This window comes from Schistosoma haematobium, chromosome 1 (assembly GCF_000699445.3).
Source record: "Schistosoma haematobium chromosome 1, whole genome shotgun sequence".
NCBI lineage: Eukaryota > Metazoa > Platyhelminthes > Trematoda > Strigeidida > Schistosomatidae > Schistosoma > Schistosoma haematobium.
Window position 1 is genome coordinate 5,416,117 of NC_067196.1, and position 23,427 is coordinate 5,439,543.

Genomic DNA, 23,427 nt, shown 5'->3' on the forward strand with positions numbered 1-23,427 from the left:
TGTGACGATTAATATTGAATGATTGTCAATCTGATGTCAGCAGTTCAGGCAACATGGTCGATAGCATTCGATCTGCACTAATAAGGACTAAACATGCATGACATTGATCGCCATCCAGTGATCAATCAATTGTGACTACATCTCAGTCCTACAGGAGGTCGGTCGCGGCTAGGATAGCTCCGTGGTAACGTCTCTGACTGTAAAGCTGGGTGACACTGGATTGAGTCCGTCAAGGAGCACCAGTTCCCTCAAGATTACAGGTACATCTTGCTGACGAGTGCCAAATAGTACGAAACCTGTGTCCAGGGTTTCCTGTCGACTACCTCCAACCACCATCTAATTTTAGTGAACTGTATAGTTTCCACTTGAACTTTTATTAAAGTTAATTATTCAAAGATGACGACATTACAGGAAATTTTATTGTCGGTAACGTGACGTAGTATCAGTTTTAGTGTGATAAAAAGAATTTGAAATGTCTATTGTACTTTTACATTTATAGTTAATACACAAATAAAAAGTCTATTTTGAAAGTGAAGAGGATGATGGCCTCATATCGTTTGTAAAAGAAAGTTGCTTAATGACTGAGAATTTGGAAATAATAATAATAATATATACGAATATTCGTCAAGATTAGAACGAATAGTTTGACAGTAATTGAGCGCCGAGTACACAGAAGTCATTATATGTGAAAATTATATTTGAAATATTCTCAGCGATTGAAATTTAACTAATTCCAACCCACATGAAATATCATTACTCAAAAAGGGTCTCAACTTCAATATAAATAGACATAAATTAACACCTTTCAATGTTATACCAACAGTAGAACCAGCGCTGAATATACTTCCGAATGATACAGCGAATGAACTGAGGAATAAAATAATGAACACATTATTACATCAGAAACCTCACAACCCTAACATAAATAAAAATGAATACTACGCATTAAAACAGCTGAGAGAAGACAAAACGATCATAATAACGAGAGCAGATAAAGGTAATACTACAGTTATTATGAATAAAACAGAGTATGAGAACAAAGCCAAAGAACATCTACAAGAGGGTCCATATGAACAAATCAAAGAAGCGAAAAGTAGAACAACTCTTAATAAACTCAAGGCGCAAACTAGCAAACTCTTACAGTCATTAAAAGCTAAGCTAGGATCGTCCTTATGGTTTATGTTATATCCAAAGAGTTGTAATCCATGCAGATTTTATGGGCTACCAAAGATCCACAAGAATAATACTCCACTAAGACCAGTGGTAGACTATACAAATTCACCGACTTACAATCTAGCTAAATATTTAGCTAAGATTCTCAAACCATATGAAAAACGAATTAATCATGGAATTAAAAACTCTATGGAATTCAAGAATTTAATTGATACCATCGATATAGAAGAGGACGAAATAATGGCAAGTTTTGATGTATCTTCCTTATTCACTAATGTACCTATCAGTCGAGCTATGGATATTATCAATGATTATTTAGAATCTGATTTAGATTTGAATTTACGATGCCCATTAGATCCATCAGAGGTTATAAAATGCTTAGAATTATGTTTAAGATCTACCTTATTCATATTTCGAGGTCAACTTTACAGACAGAAAGAGGGTATAGCAATGGGCTCACCAGTTTCTCCGATTGTAGCGAATTTATTCATGCATTCCCTAGAAACTAGTGCAATCGCAAAGAGTTTATGTCCACCAAAGTTATGGTTACGGTATGTAGACGACATTTTTATTATCAATAAACGGGATGGTATGGAAGAACTATTTAACAATGCAAATAGCATTTCTGAAAACATTAAACTAACTAAGGAATTAGAATCAGTTGACCACAAACTAGCATTTCTAGATTGTCTGGTTGAACGTCGACACAATAATAAGAAGTTAAAAATAAATGTTTACAGAAAACCAACGCATTCCGAGAGATACTTAGATTTTAATTCGGCCCATTCACAGAGCACGAAAATTAATGTGGTAAAAAATCTAATGAACAGAAGTACTAAGATTGTTACAGACAAGGAAGACCAACGAACCGAATTAAATAAAGTATTTTCTACTCTTAGGGATAACAACTACCCAAAAAGGTTTTTAAAAAAGATTATTAAAAATGAAAGAAAAACTAAACTAGAAAGTATACGAAAAGAATGGAAGTACACCGTAGTCATACCTTACCGGAGTGAAACATCAGAAGAAATCAAACGGATTCTAAACAAACATGATATAAGAGTGTATTTTAGAGCAAATAACACATTAAGATCGACATTAGTGAAAGTTAAGGACAAGTTAGCAAAGGAAGAACAACAGAACATTGTGTATGAGATTCACTGTCATGACTGTAATGCTACCTATGTTGGAGAAACATCCAGGCAATTAAATGTAAGATTGAAGGAACACAAACAATGCTTGAAAAATGTTCCAAAATCCTCGGTAGATTTAAAGAAACTTGAAAATAAGTCAGCGATAGCGTTACATGCGTTCGAAACAGGACACAAGATTAATTTTGAAGGGACCAAAATACTTCAGAAAGGTTTTAACACCCATAAAGAAAGATTGACAGCAGAAGCTCTGCATATATGGGCGAACAAGAACAGCCTGAACCGAAAAGATGGTATTCAAATGGCAACTACCTGGCAAATTTCGTTTGACAAGTAAATTTGGAACCTATCTCTTGTTTAAACCTGTTTTTAATATCACATGCATCGTTATTATTATTGAAAGAACTGAATGAGTTTCTAAACAATACAATTTATGTTTTGACATGCACATCGATCTTTCATTATCAAATTTTTTCATCCTTGAACTTGAACTTTATTTATTCCTTCATATCAATCTCTCACACATGCATACATACATACACACTCACACACATACGATTTGTTACTCAGTTAAGTATTTCCATGTAGTTGAATTCATCACATGATTTGTAGTCAACTGACTCATTTTATCCTATTTTACAAAAAAGCAACACCCAAATATGATTGGTTTAACACAGTATAATCCTGATTGTTAAAAGCTATATATTTCTTTGATAATTTTGATTTTGATTATTACCCTGAAGAAGTCCAGACAAGTTAGCTGGACGAAACGTTGGAATTAGTTAAATTTCAATCGCTGAGAATATTTCAAATATAATTTTCACATATAATAATAATAATAATAATATGACGAAATTAAATTTGTGGGAGTTAATTGTCTTCTTGACAGATATTAAACAGAATGGGTTTTGTGGAGAGTTTTAGAAATTTCACAGATTGAAGTCATGAGTTAGTTGAAGCTAGATCACCATGGAATATCTGGAAGCACTGGACGGCCGTTTCATCTTCGTATGGGACTCCTCAGCAGTGCGCATCCACGTTCTCGTCTCGCGAGATTTAAACCCATGACCTATCAGTCTCGCGCGCGAGCATAATGATCATAAAACATTATCAAATTATCTAACAAAATAAGTATGTAAATAATAGAATATGGACGGAAAGAGGCGGAAAGTGGGAAACAAATGCAGGATATCAAACAAAATAATAAAATAGTTTATTCAATCATATCTGGCCAAGAGAAAAAATGTCAACAAAACGTTGGCTGCGTAGAATATCCTTTTAATTGGTCTTTCTAATCTCTCATTTAGGATATCGCTAGTCACATCTCCATTGAATTGTGGTTTTGAGAATAACAGTTTATTACGAGTGGTGAATATCAGCATACATATACTTTACTAAAGCTTTTCTGGCTGTGAAGCAGAGGTGGGTTCTAAGCACATATAATATCAATTATGGTAGCAGCAAAGATTGAATTTGTTCTTTGTGGACATAATTCAAAATTATTGGTGTTGATAGTAATGCATTTCAACAATGCAAACGAAAGAAAAGTATGCAGTGTTTGATAGATTCCTATTAACTCTATACATAATGAGTTTGTTTCGATCGAATAAACGATTTTCACTAAGTGTTTCATTAGCTCACTTCATATATATCCTCTGTTTTCTTGTTTTCCGGCCAATGACAGATGGTATTTTATCATGCACTATAACAGAATGAGTAAAGTATGACTAAATGGTTTAGATCATGAGTCCATTGAAGCCAGACCGTCATGGAAAACCTGGAAGCAATGGACGGCTGTTTCATCGTATTGTGGGACATCTCAGCAGTGCACACCCACGATCCGTCTCTCGAGATTTAAACCCAAAACTTATCGGCGTCTCTCAATTTCGTGAATTGTTTGAAGTTCAGCATTAATACCGTTGGATGCCGGCCAACTCAGTGGTTTAGAGATTAAGCGCTCGCGCGCGAGACTGATAGGTCCTGGTTTTGAATCTCACGAGACGGGATCGTGGATGCTCAGTGCTGAGGAATCACACAGTAGGACGAAACTTCCGTCCAGTGCTTCCAGGTTTTCCATGATGATCTACCTTCAATAGATTCATGATCTCAACCATTGAAATGACTTTAATATCTACAAAAACCCTTGTCAATAACTAACGTGATTTAAACATAAATTTATAAATCTTGATCTTTGTTATTTCTAAATTTAACTGATAATGATAAGAAATATGTGGTACTTTCCTTTCACTATATTTTCTTAATATCATGAAGCTTAATATGGATTATGTATGGAGTGGTAATAATGTACAAGAAAATACAACTGTTATCAATAGTTCAATGAATGCAAATGATAATCAGCAACAATCATTACAAGAACAACAACAAATTGATGAATATAAACAGTTTCAAATGACTATTTATAATCATATAATAAATCTTCATAAAGAATTTCAATATGAATTAGATCGAGTAACAAGAGAACATGAATTACAATTATTCAAGGTAAACATCTTTATCATTGAAATGTTTTTTTTCTTTTTTCTAATGAAATACTGATACTTTATGCTGAGGAGTCCCACAATAGGATGAAATGGCCGTCCAGTGCTTCCAGGTTTTCCATGGTCGTCTAGCCTCAATTGATTCATGATCTAAACCACTGAAATTACTAAAATCTTCACAAAACCCCCTTCTGATAATAATCAACATATGCTGACTAGTGGCTGGCTTCAAGATGTAGATCCTGGAGTTCTAGTGTGAGACAGTAACTCACTGAAGACAATGGTTTACGGTGTCGCAATTTCGTGGATTGGTTGGAGTTCGACATTAACACCGTTGGATGATGACTCAGTGTTCTAGTTGGTTAAGCGCCAGGCGCGAGACTGATAGGTTCTGGGTTTGAATCTCGCGAGACGGGATCGTGGGTGTGCACTGCTGAGATATCCCACAATAGTATGAAACAGCCGTCCAGTGCTTACAGGTTTTCCATGGTTGTCTAGCTTTAACTGACTCTTCTCAACAATTTTATTATGATGTAATTGTTGAGAAATTATATTCAGTCATTTGAGATACTTATTTTGTTAAACTGTAAAACATTTTTATAATTAAACTCTCTATTACAGATTTAATTGAACTGGATAACTTCGAATAATATTTGTTTGAACTCTTAACTTATTATAACAGGAAAGAAACTCATTTATTCATCAAAAACGAAAAGAGTTTGAACATTTCAGAGAAGAAACTTTACTCTTCAATGATTTCATTTTCTCAACTTGTACATTCATATTTAAAGGTAGTTTTTACACGTAGTAATCTATAAGAAAATAGAGGAGTTTTGAAAAACAAAGATCGAATATGGTCAAACTTATTCAAGTACATGTCAATAATGGAAATGAAGTGTTGTTGCATAATACAGTGAAGATTATGATCAGAATGGAGGGGGGGTGGAGTTTTAGTAATTTTGATAATTGAATTCATTTTTTCTTCCATTCCGTTTCGTTCAATTAAATGACTAGTTTTAAATTCTGAATAATTGGTTATTTATTTCTTAAACTTGATATACAATGTAAGTACTCGTCGACAGAGCAGCTTTTCTTCAAATTATGGACGATAATAAAGTACAAAGTACAAGCTCTGTCGTTTCTCACGTTGTCACTGACACAGATAACATGTTCTTGAATACATTGTATCTGGTAGCGTTCCAATCACTTGAAGCGTTAAAGAACGCCATCAGAATTTATGAAACAGTAACGTACTGTCATTATGACGTGCAAGGTTCTCACTTCCATGGGGATCAGAAGCTGTATATTAAATTTGTATGTTGTAGAAATGGCCGTAGAACAATTAGCGGAGCGTCACAGCCGATTGGACGAAGGAGGTAATTTACTTAGTGTTATTATCTCGTTCACGAAGGACCGCAATCAACAATGAATGTTCGGCCTTGATTTTTTGTAAGTTTACTGAAATTTACTGGACTAGTGTTCGTGGGAATGTGCATCACAATCATGAGTGCAACTCCCCGGGCTACAACAATAATTGTTGGATGCGCAGGTTAACGGACTCTGACTTTGAAACGATGCGATCACTTCTAATTTCAGGGGCAGCAGAATTCAATATTGTGCATTTCTCTTACCAATCTTATGGAGAGCGCCTGAATGTCCGAGGTGTTTTTATCATGCTCCACAAAGTGCTCTCACAGGCCAAACTTCCTAGTGAGCAATGTGCCTATTTATATTGTGAACGTTAGGTGACTACACAAAATTGAAAGCTCACATCACGTTGCTTGATGAGTTTTGTGAAGAAAACTGTCTTCTGCATTTCTTCTTCGCAAATGCCAATTGGATGAGTTTGAAAACGCGTTTTCTTGTTTATATTGGTTTAGACGGGACCTACAAAAGCAAAAAAACTAAATTTTATATTCATATCGAGTAGTTGCATTCGATGTGAATTTAATGGCCATAGCTGTTTGTATTGCCTTTATAATTCGTGAAACGTCGGCTTCGCTGTCGCAATTCCTGTCATTCTTCAGGCGCTCAACTAACAAACGTAAGTTGACTGGTGTTGTCACAGATAAATCACCTGTAATAGCTGCTGCTACAGCATATGTGTATCCAAACTTTCACCATATTTTGTGTCGCTTACACCTCATTTGCAATGTCGTAAAGAGGGTAAGTTATTCATTGATTTTAAAGGAAGATATCTGAAATTATACAACTGTTCTTCTGTCTGATGTTCACTCGACACATGGAAAGGATAATAAAAATCTTTATGTCTTACAGTTTTTTGTAGTTTATAAGCTGCCTTTCGTTTATTGAAGCATCAGACCTAACGTTCTACCGATATATGAGATTATTTGTTGGTGAAGAAACACAAGTTGTCAAACGCTTTTAAACCGGCTGATACACTGCTTCAACAGAACAATACGAACTTCGTTGAGACAACCCATCAAATCTTGAAGCTTCACAAGTCCAATAGGAAAACCTCTGTGCTCAGTTCTATATTCAGTGTGCTTCTTCGGAATGGACATTGGATGGAAGTGCAGTTCGGAAATACAAAAATGATTGTCGCAACAGAACAAATATCGGTCGGGAGTGGCAAACAATTCGTCTTCAAGAGAAAATTACACCTGCTGCTTGTCAATTATTGACGCGTCACCTGTGCGTTCCTGTGACAGAAGTCATAACGTCTGTAGACTTGTTCACGGCTGTTGACGTTACTGGCACTTACACGGTATCCTTAAATCCCACGAATTGTTCGTGTAGTTTTTCTATTGAAACCGGATTGCCATACCGTCATCTGTTGGCCTACTGTACATGCACTGATTCAGAAGTGAACACTGAATTAATTAGTGGCAGATGGTTACTGTCGGACAGCTACCTCACAAGCGTAGTTATTGGCAATTACTTCCCTGTCTAAGTAGGACAGTCAAGCATCGTATTCCTTGGTAGGACGTACGTCTGAAGAACAATGCAGTGTTGTCTATAACTCCGTTCATCAAGTAGTTTATGGAACGATGCCACCAACACCACTGATGTTATCTCTAGCAACTAAAATTCAGATGGAAGCCTCCAATTCCATGAATGTTACAATGCTGTTGATCCAACAGACGATAAGTCCTAACTATCTAACTAACGTCTAGTATGTTCAAAAAAGAAAACCCATGATTGGAAAAATGATTTCAGAATTTCCGAATAAATAATGTATGCGATGTCATTTACAAATAACATCAAAAAAAATTCAGACAATGATTTGATCAGAGTGCATACTTACAAAACATTTGCTATTGACATTACGTAAAATAAACCTACCACACAATTCCCAAACACAATAACTGATCTAAATTACTACATACACAGAAAAGTATCTTTTTTCGTCAGAATTATATACTACTCAACAACATAGAATGGACAATGTACAGTTGAAAACAATTTTCACTTATAATGAATTTGCAATATAACGCAATTACAATCTTGCATTTATTAACGAAACCGTTTTCACAGGGAAATCCAGCAACTCTTTTCTATTATGAATCACTGTTGACGAAATAGCAGTCATAAATATTATTTGGTTGAAGTTAGACATTAAAACCGTTTAATGTCGGCCGGTTCAGTGGTCTAAAGTTTAAGCGCTCGTGAGTGAGACTGATAGGTCCTGGGTTCGGGTCTCATGAGGCGGGATCGTGGGTGCGCACTGTTGAAGAGCCCCACAATAGGACGAAACGGCCTTCCAGTGCTCACAGGTTTTCCATGGTGGTCTAGCTCCAATTTACTTATGATCTCAACCATTGAAACTACTGTAATATCCACAAAAACCCTTCTGATATTAAATATTATTTGCTTCTTTATCAGAAATTATTATTATTAATTTGGGAAAGCGTAAAAGTTGTTTCATTCATCAATCTCTTTCGTTTAACGTGACTAATATATACCCTATTCATTATGTTATCACGATAACTTATTCATATGTTTACATATATATAACGATTATTACGAGACCAAACTATGTGTTAAAATAACTTATGGAAATGCTAAAATGAAAATCAGTTTACTACTTGTGCATTAAACATTTGATCAGCTTTCAAGTCCAGTAATCACTATTATCAATTCCTAAAAATAGTTGTCAGTTTTTCCCAGTTTACTTTTAATGAGATACATAGTCCTTCTCTTGTCACGAAACCTAACGACTTCGGATCCATTTCTACTTGATCAAAAAGTTTATCCCGATATATATTCACAGACAGTATAAAAGGGCAGTCAAATAGAATTGGTGTCTACTTTTTTCAGAAGTCGAAACTTTTATCAAAACTCGGATGGAACAGTCAGACAGAATTACTTACTCAAAATAAAATTCAAATGTAAACTTGTAAATTCTCACATTCAATCAAACCAGTTACTGCTACTTGGATTTGAACTAATCCGATTACTAAGATGCATAGTTTACAGCCAATTAACAAATTGTGACAGGTGACAAAATGTTTATCAGCGAAGATAGATGGTGGCTAATAGTGGAATTCAGGATGCACGTTTACGAACACGGTGCACATACGTCAACAAGAGACTGACCAATTGTAGGCCTTAACAACAATGGGAAGATACAAGCAAACAACACCAAGTGGATTTTAACAAAATGTTTGTTCATCATCATACGAACACAGACTTTCTAAAATAAGTTTACTAATCACCCATTTCAAAATTTTTTAATCATCAACAGAGGGTAGGGAATCTTAACTGCTATGTAATTAATGTCAATCTATAAATGGAATGGTTTTATGTCAGTAGAATTTATATTTACAAGTGCTGAATAAAAAATTTGGGTTGGGTTATTTAATGAAGCAGATAAAATCATCAAGAGCTTACATTTTGTAATAGTTTCGAAAGGAAAATAAGGTAAGAAATTTTTCACTTTTAAAAAAGGAGAAGGTAACAATTAGTACTTCGGATTTGTAAAATTCAAATGGACTATGGGAGAAATTGAGTAATTTTTGGTAGTCTTGACAATATATTATGCAACAACACTTCCGTTCCATTATTGACATGTAATTGAATAAGTTTGACTATATTCGATCACTGTTTTTCAAAACTCCTCTATTTTCTTATAGATTACTACGTATAAAAACTACCTTTAAATATGAATGTACAAGTTGAGAAAATGAAATCATTGAAGAGTAAAGTTTCTTCTCTGAAATGTCGTTATTCTGTTGTAAATGGGTTAATGTCAAACTTTACTATATGATGTTGCTATTCAAGAAACTGAAATTAATTAATTCATTCTACTAAATACTCAGATCACTGAATGGCAACGAATGTATCCATAAGGCTAGAATGCATATCTATTATAAAGACTTCTATTCTTTTAACATGGTCGATAGCATTCGATCTGCACTAATAAGGACTAAACATGCATGACATTGATCGCCATCCAGTGATCAATCAATTGTGACTACATCTCAGTCCTACAGGAGGTCGGTCGCGGCTAGGATAGCTCCGTGGTAACGTCTCTGACTGTAAAGCTGGGTGACACTGGATTGAGTCCGTCAAGGAGCACCAGTTCCCTCAAGATTACAGGTACATCTTGCTGACGAGTGCCAAATAGTACGAAACCTGTGTCCAGGGTTTCCTGTCGACTACCTCCAACCACCATCTAACTTCTATTCTTTATTTATTTTTTCCTGCATACTTTATCAAGTTATTTCGACTTAATTGTTTGAATGTAATGTAATCATAATAAAATTTGACGATATTAAATTCAATAGCTAGTTGCACTGTGAGTGTATAACAACAAAAAATTTGGATATTGGATAATATAAATTTATTTCGTCCTTTCTATTTCCTGACAGTTTTCTAGCTGATGTCAATCAGTGATTAGAAACTATCTTCTGATATTTGAGTGTTTAATTCTAACGTTTTTTTGACTATATCAGGTGGACGAGTAGTTATCCTTGTTTACTTACTAACTTACTCTGCGTCTATTTTCAGAAATATACTCTTATTCACTATTGGTAATTAGATGTGTGCTTGGTCTATGTATGTTTGTATGCTTTCTATCCACTTACGTAACACATATTTTACACGTAATTTTTATTTACATATAATAGCAATCTATTCCAAGTAGCCATGTTTCAGATTATAAACTGATATTAACCGAACAATTAATAGAAACCAGATAGCATTGAGTAGATGTTTCTTTCCTGGTAGTACACACTCATGACAGTCACAAATGATACAACCTGAAACCTTTATATCTGGTAGTGATATCTCTGTCTTTAGATTTATAAGTCAATATCCAGTGATCGACATTTTTAACTTCACTCGTTTCTCACTATTACGCTACCATAATCGTTAATCACTGAATCTTGAAGTTATGACTTCTTATTAGTCATATGTGGTCATAAGGTTAAGAACTGTTTTATTTCTCACTGAGTAGCTAATGTCTTGTAGTTGAATGCCTAAGTTGGTTATAAGTATATACTCATTAAGATTCTCAATATAGAATAAAATGATTTTCTAATACTCCTTCAATTTCAGTGTTTACTCAGTAACAATATAATCTGTAGTGGTAGAATCTACATCCCAAATATTACTACTTTGTTTAATCTAATTCATGACATTTAATAGACTAACATTAGATATCCTGTCTAGTGTTAATTAAATAATGAGATTTGTTGAATAAGTCTATTACAGTGTTTAACTTATTGAATTTTCAAATCTCGTATTATAAATGTGAAGTTGATGTATATACAGAATTGAAGGTTTCATGCGAGAAATCATAACGGAACTAAAAGTATCAAAATTTAAAGAACCGTAAAAGTGGCAGTTACTATTACTCAGTAATTTAGTAAAACCAGTTATAGTATTCTAGTTGATATTATCTGTATTCGAATATTAATACGGACTGATATTATCCGACCGCAATCCTATAAAACTACAGGCCAAATAGCTTGAAATGGTCTTTTATTTTGGATAATATTAATGCCCATCGTTGACTCCATTACGATCGAATGATAATGATGTTAACAGAATAATTATCCTGCTTAACTTTATATGCCTTTAAAGACGTATTCATGGGATTCAACAAAGAAATAATACCAGATTTTTGAATGCAAATATTTAATAAATTCTGCCCCAAATGCCCTGGCACGGCCGAGAGTGGTGAGAGTCCGCTCTCCTTCTCGAAATGCTCCCACACGGCTACGAGTATGTAGCCTCTGCCCGGGGAAGTCCTACTCACTGCCTTCTCGAACCAATTGTTGGTTACTGGCTTCCATGGGACTGCATCTCCTTACGATGTTCCACTGCCTTGTGGATCAGACCTTCAGGTAGAAGGCTCGGGGGTGGTCCCCTAAGAAAACCACCTGCTTAGGTTTGGGCACCCGGGCAGTATCACAGCCCTCACACATATCGAGTGAGGTTTGTGTGGCGCATATGTATTCGGTGCCTCTTTGTACCAATATATATGTGTTGAAATAAATGAAAATAATAATAATCAGTTCAAATAGATGATATATAAAGAATGCAAATTGATAAAGGCGAAACATGGCTGCTTGGAATAGATTGTTATTATATGTAAATAAAAATTACGTGTAAAATATGTGTTACGTAAGTGGATAAAAAATCGGTCAGTCAAGAAAGTATACAAACATACATAGACTAAGTACACATTAAACTTCACCCCATTGCACAAGCAAGTGGCTATCAGGTCTCAGTATCTAAGTGGATAACACGATGGAGTTTGAAACGAACGGTACTGAATTCGAGTCCCAGAATGAACATCAACTCTCTGAGATGCAGGTACACCCAGCTGACGAGTCCTAAACAGGACGAAACGCGCATCAAACTGGATTCCACTGTTAGTCACTATCCATCTTTGCTTATGAATTATATTCAGTTTTTAAGAAAAAAAACATTACTGATCTTTAATATAATCATCATATCTTATTTATTGTATCAATTATATCTTTAGGTAAAAAATCAAGGTGTTATGAAAGTGTGTCAATTAACTGATAGAATTGAAGCATTAGAAAATCATATTGAAAAATATCGTATACTTGCCGGTATAGAACAATTAAATAAATCAACTACAATAAATAGTAACCATTCATTACATAATTGTTATTCTTCATCATTATTTACTAATAAAAATCGATTATCTAAAGTGACGTTTAATTTATCTAATGAAAATGTATTAAATCAATTATCTAGAAGAACAAGAGCATTCAGTGAAACAATTGATATGAATCATTTCAATGATAAGAATACTTATAATAAACCGGATTATATCAAATCAAGTATTAGACATATTTTAAATGATATAGAACAGTTATTATCACCAGCATCTCAACAACAACAACAACAATATCATCAATTGGATCAACAACAGGAACAACAACAACATCATCGTCATCAATCGGATCAACAACAGGAACAACAACAACGACTTCAACATTCCAGATCGAATTCAATGAATCTGTACAAATCTCATGAATTATCACTTTTAAAAAATTCTAAACAAAAATGTGAATCTTTTAATAATCAAGAAAAAGAAAATTCTTTTAATAATAAAAATTGTACAGATTTAAATTTTCATTCATTTGATAATGGTAATGATAGGATTATAGAAGATAATGCAAAGTAAGTTAAATAATAATTCAATTTTTTGAGAAGGGGTTTTGTGAAGATTATTAGAAATTTCACTGATTGAAATCATGAGTCAATTGAAGCTAGATCACCATGGAAAATCTGGAAGCACTGGACGGTCGTTCCATCTTAGTATGGGACTCCTCAGCAGTGCGCATCCACGATCCAGCTACCTGCTGGATTCAAACCCATGACCTATCAGTCTCGCGCGCGAGTACTTAACCATCAGACCACTGAGCCCGCATCCAACTGTGTTAATGTCTAACTTCAACTAATCCACTAAATTGCGCCACTGTACACCATTGTCATCAGTGAGTTGATATCTCACAACAGACCTGGTTGTACTCCACTGGTAACGGCTTCTCACTAGAACTCCAAGAGTATCTCTTGAACTCGGTCACTAGTGAGCAGATGATTATTATCAGAAGGGGTTTTTTGGAGATTTTTTGTCATAAGAAACAGATGTTAATAACAATATTGGCTATTTTTTTGTGTGATCTTCATTATCAGATGTAATTAGGCGTTTGTTGAAATTTTTTCATTTTGGAGATTACAGCTGTACTTTTAGGAAGACCATCAGTTTGGTCATTTCAGTTCAATTGTAAACAAATTTACGTTATTTTAATTATTGACTAAGTGGTGATTAACTGATAGAAATTAAGATGTAACTATATGAATAACAATGAAATGAAGATATGCAACACATTAGAATTCTGCTAATAGTGTTATATTCCAAGGGGCAATATAATTCAAATGTAATCCTCTTATTGTTGTTCTGTACAATTATATTGGCTCCCATTATAATTCTTGATGATGTTGTCCAGAATGAAAATGAATGTATAATTCTCACAATAATAATAGCTAAACTATTTCAACTACTGACTTAAAATCCAGTGGTCATTGTTTCTAAGCTTAATAAATTTGCTATATCACTGATATAAAGCCATGGCAATAATCACATCCAAATGTAACAAATCTCACTGACTGTAAATATTAATGTTAAATTTGTTGAAACAGTAGGCTATTTTATTTTGAAACAGTTTTTCTTACTGAAGCATACAATTTTGGACTACTCCACTCTTATCCATTGCAATCACAACAATGTGTATTGTAAGAGTTGATTGGGGCAAATCCATAGATTTAGATATTAATCCATAAGATATGTCTGGAATCTTGTAATGACTGACACTTCTTATAGAATTCTAATCGATAACAAATAGTGTTGTTGTTATAACTGTTAAAATTTAGTTATTTGGGTTGGGATTAAGGCGAGACTCTAATTTATGGACGAGCCAATCAGGAGCGTTTGAGCGATTTCATGGTCACGGAGCCAAGTTCAACACCTGATGCTCACATACGATCGGTTTACAGCGGAATTTAGAAAAGAGGCGATTATTGAGTGGCTACAAGAGATGAGACTACTAAGAAGTTCCTATTCCTGAGACTGCGGTTATCAAATGACTGCAGTAAAGTGTGCAGACTATTGTGATGAGATTGTATTTCGTTGTTCTTTATGTTGGAGGACAACATCTGCTCGGACGGGAACTTTCTTCGCTCGATCGCGACTGAAACTGAGACAAATCTTGATAATAGTTGTAAATTGGATAATAAAGACACCAGTAACACTGGCTGCGGCATTTGCAGATGTTACTGAAACTTCAGCAGTCCAGTGGTATGAGTATTGTCGTGACATATGTGCACTTAAAATGATACGTCTACATCAATCATTCGGAGGAGTAGGAAGTATTGTGGAGATAGATGAAACAGTAATGAGGAAGCGAAAATGCAACAGGGGACGTAGTATCAAGGAAGATTGGGTAAGTAGCACTTCCGTAAATATACTTGACAGGTACTTGGAATTTATGATCGATCAACGCAAAAGGGGCATTTTCAGAGGGTCAGAAACCGGCAAGCAATCACAATAATATCAATTATACAGGAATATGTGAAGCCGGGCACTACGGTATATACGGATGATTGGAGAGCTTATAGATGCCTTCATAGACTTGGATATATCAACCATGTCGTAGTGCATAAACGTCATTTTGTCGACCACACTACTGGCGTTCATACTAACAACATTGAATCCATGTGGTCGAGATTGAAAGAATTTTTAAGACCGTACCACAGCTCTAGTGGACGACTATTATGGAGCCATATGGACGAGTTCCTATACCGTATGCATTATGATTTCAGAACATCTGAACCTTTATCAAATCTTAACAAGTTTTTAAATCATGTAAAAGAAGAATATCCACTGTAATTCATTAGTTTCTTATAATCCATTTTTACTTTATACTAACTGTCTTCTGATTGGCAAATAATTGTCAAGGTCATTTAAGATTCGTCCAAGGTTCATCCATAAATTAGAGTCTCGCCGGGATTAAACATAGAGTTGATTTGGTGTTTAACTATTTTAAGAACGTATATTTGACTTAAATCCGTGTATTTATAGAATCGAAAAGTATGCCTTACTGACTGATAGATATCTCAGAGATAAAACCTAGATAAAATGACAAATTGGTGCAGTTTAGTAATATACAACGTTTGAAAACGTTATAGTAAATAGTTGGTAATATAATTGTTTGCGAAGTACTTAATCACCGCATTTATATTATACATAATGATTACAATATCTCATTGTTTCCGAATGAATAATTTTCTTCCTGAAACGTTTTATAAGAAAGACATGTAACTCACCTGAGTTCAGGTAAATCAATCTCATTATTAAATACCACATATTATTATTACCTTAATTCAGTTTTATGCTTTTTAATCGACTATGTACTAAACTATCAGTTAATCTGTGGTTCACAAACAGAAACACATTTTAACTTTATGGCTGTTGGAAAGGTTGGAACCAATTTATTCAAACGAGGAATGAAACACTTTTCTTAGAGATAAAGATAGTCTGTTCTTTAGAATCTCTGCAACCGCATCTTCCTTGAATTTAATATTCATGAATAAAATTCATTTGGAACTGTGACAGTACTTTCGAATGCCTATATCTCTCAGAAAAATCACTTAATTCAACGAAATTGCAAATTGTTTTCCCCAGCAATAACCATATTCAGGAAAATGTCAAGGATAAATTGTTGTTTATTGCCACTTCAACGTACATTTTGGATTAAGAGTTTTTCAAGATTGATTAGAATCAATCTAGTTGATTAATTAGTATTTTCGAATAACATTTTGTACTCTGTTCAATAATCGATACAATTCGTCATAACATCTGCGTTGAGGTAGTAAAAAACCATATATATATTAGTGTCATTGAACTGGGCGCACGTTAATAAGGGTGACAATCAAAGAATCCATATTAATAAAAGAGATAATTGAAACGGGGAATAACATTTTTAATAGTGTGAAATAGGTTTGATTTACCTTCTGACCCTTTATCTTACGAACAATCAAAAACATACTTTTCAAAATCTATGGTGAACAGTCTACTCTCAGCAAGTCTGTTGTTTTTCGAATTTGGTAACAATTTGTGGCTATCAGGAGTCAGTATCTAAGTGGATAACACGATGGCGTTTTAAGCAAACGGTATTGGGTCCGAGTCCCAGAGTGAACATCAACTCTCTCAGATGCAGGTACATCCAGCTGACGAGTCCCACTTAGGACGAAACGCGCATCAAACTGGACTCCACTGCTAGTCACTATCCATCTTTGCGTATAATGCTTGTAAATTAAGGCAATATTGAGGTAATACGCACAGTATGCACATATGCTAATAAGAGACTGATCGATTTCAGTCCTAAACATGAGTGGGAAGATTCAAGTAAAACAATACCAAGTGAATTTATTATTGTTATTACTCTAGTCATGTTATCTCGTACGCCTATTTCAAGCAGCTTGAATATAATCTATTAAAAGGGATGTTTGTGTTTGTTGAATTCCCAACATATCAAGAGGTTGATAACTGATTTCAAGGAAATTGGATTTAGCAAGGATGTGTGATTGTCATGTTATATGCTCCGTGAATGATGTTTAAATTTGATTAACAACTGGAATTTGATCTGGGTATGATAAACCGGTTTTCAATGTAGCTGCATCTGTTAATCAAGCTGCTCGATATTTTAACATATAGATTGAGTATTTCTCACCTCCCTTAGCTTTATCCGAAACGTAATTGTAATCCATTGACTGTTCATACATCGCATAACACTGCAACCTACCCTTCTCTGTACATCTCTAAATATTCGAGTTTTTAATTTATTTCTTATTTTTGAAAGTGTAACCAATCTTTGCTAAAATGTCTGGGCCCTTATTACCATTCAAGTATTTCGAATCCGTTGCAATGAAGTGAAAAAAATACAACCTACAATGTTGACTTCATGTACAATTGTTTTATTTTGAACTAAAATCAAAACAAATAGGGACAAATTTTTTATATATATTTACATTTTCACTACAAATGCTTTATTGGAATTAAGCCATTTTCGGTGACCTGAAACTGTCTTTTGCTAGTCACATTCTAACAACAATTTCAATACAACAGAATATATAATGAACTGTAATTATTATCAGAAGTGGTTTTGTGGAGATTTTAGTAGTTTTGTAGTTGAATTCATGACTCAATTAAAGCTAGAACACCATAGAAAACCTGGAAGTACTGGATGGCCATTGCGTCCTATTGTGTGACTCCTCGGCAGCTTGCATCCTCGATCCAGTTCGCTTGATTCGAACCCAGGGCCTTTAGTCTCACATGTGAATGGTTAACCTCTAGACCACTGAACCGGCCGGCATCCAATAGTGTTATTGTCTATCCTCATCTAATTCACAAGATTTTGCGACTGTTTTCCATTGTACTGAGGTAGATACCTGTCTCTACCCCACGCGGATTAGCTCCACTGGTCATGGCTTCTTATTAGGATTCCGAGAATTCCCTCACGAAGCTAGTCACTGGTGAGCACATGGTAATTATCAGTATAGGGTTGTGGAGATTATTACGTTTTTGATTGAGATCGTGAACTGATTGATGTTAGACCACCATTGATAACCTGGAAGCACTGGACAGCCATTCCATCCTATTGTGGGACTCCTCAGCAGTGCGCATCTAACATAATTCTTTTTCATGATTATCAAAAACGATTTGCTTAAATTTCATGCAATCTTTCATTTTACTCTTTTCACATTTTTTTGATCTAACTTATGTACTACAGTAAGATGAATAATTTATCGAAATTCAACGATTATAATATACATCAACATGAGAATTCAATGAATACAACATTAACAAACAATAAAAAGGACAGTGAAATTCATCAAAAAATAAATTTAAGAAATTCCACACCCAGATTCCTATCCGTACCACCACATTCGAAATTTAATCTAGATCAAACTACTTCTATGTTATATAATCAACCGGTTCTTGGAATTTTAGCCAAATATGGTGCAAACAATAAACACAATACTCTTAAAACATCTATGAAGGAAGACCACTGATGAACAACAACGACAATAACAACAACAGGGATAATTAAATGCGTGAAAGATGTCAAACGAATTGATAAAAACAGGGAAATAACATAACTAAAGGTTAGTTATCTATAAATAATTTTAGAAGACATCTTTATATTATCATCAAAAAAGTCAAATTAGCTTGGTGATAATAAAACTGACGGTGTCAATTGTTGTTGTTGTTGTTGTTAGTAATATTAAAACCATTTTTAAGACGTCATTAAAAAATTGGTAACAGCAATTTTTATCACACCCCTATTCAGCCTACTTTTTGTTGGAAATTTATTAGTTATTTATTTATTTCAACAAATAAATATTGGTACAAGAGGGCACCAAATATATATGTGCCACACCATATTTGTGTGTGTGGGGGCTGTGATACAACCCTGGTGCCCAGACCGAAACAGGTGGTTTTCTTGGGGGACCACTCCCCGAGCATTCTACCTGAAGGTCTGATCCACAAGACAGTGGAGCATCGTAAGGAGATGTAGTCCCATGGTAGCCGGTGACCAACGATTGGTTCATATGCCATTTGTTCCCGCAGGATACTGGAGCCCATGTGCACCATTGGTTTGGGATCCAGTTAAAGCGCCGTACATTCGCTTTTCATCCTCTTATTTTCGTAAATAATACCCCCGCCACGAGAAGGCAGTGAGTAGGACTTCCCTGGCAGAGGCTGTATACGTGTGGCCGTGTGAGGGCATTTTGAGAGGGAGGGCGGGCCTACCCCACTCTCGGCCATACCAGGGCATTTGGGGGCGTTGGAAATCATTGTTGGAAATTCTGTTTATAAAACATGTTATTCTAATACAATCAGATGTTGTTGTTTTCTTTTAAACTTTTCTATGCACTTTTATCAGTGACTTCCAGGTCTTCAATATGGTGGTCTATCTTATATCGACTTGTGAATTTAAATATTAAAATAATACTGATACTGATATTTTTTATGTGTTTGTCTTTGAGTTTCTACCATCTTTAATCTAATAGATGATCAGTAATTTACATAAACATCGATTTACACATTATTTTAGTGACTTTATTATTTCTGTCACTCCTATTCTCACAAATGGCTGATCTTCTATCTATGAAATGATTGTATGAGATATAATTATCGGCTCTGATGCTCCTATTCACCTGCCTGTTTACTTCTGTGTACTCACCTTGCGCCTTGGCTTTCTCTGCTCTTGTTCGACTGGTATTGATTGCTGCCTTCTCGTTCCTACTTTCTTGAATCTCATTCAGTGTATCAACAGTGATCCATTCCTTGTGATGGTGCTTCTTGTGGCCCAGAACCTCATGACATGTTGAAGTGATTGCTTCTTTGATCCCTTTCCAGTTGCTCTCCATAGTAGTTCCCTCTCCATTGAGTAGATCATGAAAGGCCTGAAATCTATTGCTGAGGACTATCTTGAATTTGTTAAGTTTGTCAGTATCCCGAAGAAAAGCCGTAATAAAATTTTGTAAATAAGGAGGGGACGAATTGAGCGAAGAAGTTTCTTTTCAATTAGTTTTTCATCATGGCTCTACACTAATATACATAAGTATGATTTACAATAATGATATAATACTCATCGAGTGGATACGTTACGTAATAATTACATAGTGACATTTAGATTACCATTGAGTAATTGGAAGAAAGACGATTAATAATATTCAAAGTAATTACTAAATCAAGAAGTTGCTGCCTTGAGTAATATATTAAAAAGAGAGAAGGAACAGAATTTTTTTAATGGATGGTCAATAGAATAGTAGTTACATAAGAATCAAGAGATGAATGTTGAAAAGTTATAAAGTTCAAAAGCAACAGAAACAAAATTACAAAAGTTAAAGAAAAACAACAAGTGGAAGAAGTATGAAAAATAGTTCTTTTGAAGGAAATCTTATACTGTTGGCCAGGGCAGAGAAAGTGGTTGTACAAATCTCTTTTGAATGCAAAGATCAAGTTTCTGAACATTGATTGCGATGGCTTCCGCAATGTGCAAAAGGCGCATTCGTATACCTTGTGGCAAATTTGATGGGATATTGTAGATAACCTTAAAAGCTTTATTCAATTCCAATTGATGACCTGTGTTAACCAAGTGAGAGAGAATAGAAGTTTTAATCAGGTCATCAAGTTGAATTGAATAAAGCTTTTAAGGTTATCTACAATATCCCATCGAATTTGCCACATGGTTTACGAGTGCGCCTTTTACACATTGCGGAAGCCATCGCAATCGGTCTTTAACGTTTTCATTGTAGTTGTTGGTAGGCGCATAGCATTGGGTGATGTTCATTGAAATGCCCTCTTTCTTTGTTTTGAAGGGGGCTTTGATGATCCTTGGTCCATGAGATTCCCATCCTATAAGTGCATTTTGTGCTCGTTTGGACAGCATCAATGCAACTCCTCGTGTATGTGGGACATTTTCTTCTTCATGGCCAGAGTATAACAGAAGCTCCCCTGAAGCTAGTCGTTGTTATCCAACTTGCGTCGAATGTGTTTCACTGATCCCAAGCACCTCCAGGTTGTATCTCCTCATTTCTGCAGCAATTTGGAAGACTCTTCTGGTCTCCCACATTGTACGAGCATTCCATGTACCTAAATAAATGGTTGCTCTGGCTGTGAGAAGGGGCATCGGCCTCGTGACTTCCGTAAGAACTCGGCTTTCACCACGGGGTGTCATAACTCTTCTAAATGAAGACCTTGTGATTCCCAGGGCAGAGTTTAATTAGTTTGAATAATTTTTTCGGTTATCGTTTTTTTAGCGAGTTAGTTTTCTATGGGATGGGGTCGCTAACCCCATGTCCAACCCCCGTCCTTTATCTGGGTTTGGGATCGGCAGTAGCTCCAGAGGGGCTCCAGGCAGAGTTAAATCTAAAGTTAGTCACTAGTTAAAAAAAGATTATTTTCAGCATACGGGAGTTAACCATTGGTCAATAGGTTAGACAATATCTTACAACAGCTAGTGTCCAGCTTTTAATACCTGGATGTGGATTATGTATGGTCACAACTAAAGAATCCCATATTAGGACTAAACAACTATCCAGTGCTTTTAAGTTTTTAATATTGGTTTGTCTAGGATCAATTCGATATTCAACTGTGAAAATTATCCAATCTCCTATGCAGTTAATTAAATAATTGTTTTTTATAAAACGTTTTATGATTTTCTGAGATAAGCATCTTCATTTTATTATAATTTTCCTCTAGGAATAGATTTTTTTCACTCTATATTGGATTGATACACTTATTGGTACTTCAATATTTACATATTAACACTTCAACTATCTGATAAACGTTCCAATTGTTGTCGTATCGACTACATTAGAACACTCACTTACTTACTTACTTACTTACGCCTATTACTCCTCGTGAAGGAACATAGGCCGCTCACCAGCATTCGCCATCCAACCCTGTCCTGGGCAATCCTTTCCAGCTCCTTCCAGGTAACAATTAATTGATTTTCAATAAAAATAATAATAATAATAATAATAATAATAATAATAGTAATTAGTTAACTATCTAGTTCTTCTATGTTTATTCATTTCACCCATTTGTATTGTACACTTGTAACTATTATATGATTTGATTAAAACAACAATTTTGTTTATTTATGGTTGATTCATTATGTTAGAGTGGAATTGTTTATTATAAATCCAGTTTCTAAATAAGATAATTGATTCTATACAGCGCTTATGATTCTATTTATATCAGTGTAGTTCTCATTCTCTTATTTTGGTTTGCTTTTCAATGAATAAATAATGCATAGAACAATTTTGGCAATAGATTCTTATTGATAATTTTTTTGGAAGGGGGGAATTCTCATTCTGTTTGTAAAAATGTTATGACATAGCGTTTGAGACTGATAGGTCCTGGGTTCGAATCTGGTGAGGTGGGATCGTAGATCCGCAGTGCTAAGGGGTCACACAATAGAATGAAACGGCCATCTAGTACTTTCAGATTTTCCATGGTGGTCTAGCTTTAACTGACTTATAATCAGCTAAAATCCTATCAAACTGGTATGATAAGAATTAGCGTAATTTCCGCTAGTGTATCTCTTGTTGTCGAACCAAAAAGTTTTAAGTTTTATATTTTACATTATAATCAATGATATTGTAATTGAATTGTAAAATCAGCCATTTTACTAATAGAGTTAGACAATTATATTATAAGTAAAGGAAAATAACTTGATTCAATCTTAACATAATAATTGGAGTTCAACATTTCCGTTTATTTATATCTAGATGTTATTAACATCTATAAAGTAGTTTTTCAAAGAGAATAACATAGGAGTGATAAGATTGAATAAAAACTTGAATATGAATAGTCTCAATTAAATTAAATGTATTTCCTCAATTTATCTTACTCATAATAATTCAACAGTAGATTTAACTAATTAAAACTAGATAAATTTATTTTTTGAACTTGTTAAGTTTGTCTTACATTGTTCCTACTCGCTCCCTTCCCACTCTTTTGTATATTGTCTTATACTACTTATTTATATTCAGTAAGCAGTTGTATTTCCAACAATTTTCAC

At 34.6% G+C, this 23,427-nt stretch overlaps 1 protein-coding gene across 2 annotated transcripts in view; it reads left to right on the plus strand.

The window, feature by feature from the left end:
* Window positions 1-23,174, plus strand: part of SGPL1_4 (Sphingosine-1-phosphate lyase 1) — a 40,319-nt gene extending 17,145 nt beyond the window's left edge. The window contains exons 4-7 of one of the 2 annotated variants that reach the window (XM_051216966.1): window positions 4,596-4,829; window positions 12,782-13,447; window positions 18,619-18,994; window positions 22,101-23,174. In XM_051216966.1, coding sequence (XP_051072983.1) covers window positions 12,798-13,447; window positions 18,619-18,901 — 933 coding nt within the window. In that variant the 5' untranslated portion in view covers window positions 4,596-4,829; window positions 12,782-12,797 and the 3' untranslated portion in view covers window positions 18,902-18,994; window positions 22,101-23,174. Of the gene's footprint in view, window positions 1-4,595; window positions 4,830-12,779; window positions 13,448-18,618; window positions 18,995-22,100 lie in introns of both variants that reach the window. The other variant, XM_051216967.1, reaches the window with a different exon arrangement.
* The last annotated feature ends 253 nt before the right edge of the window (window positions 23,175-23,427 follow it).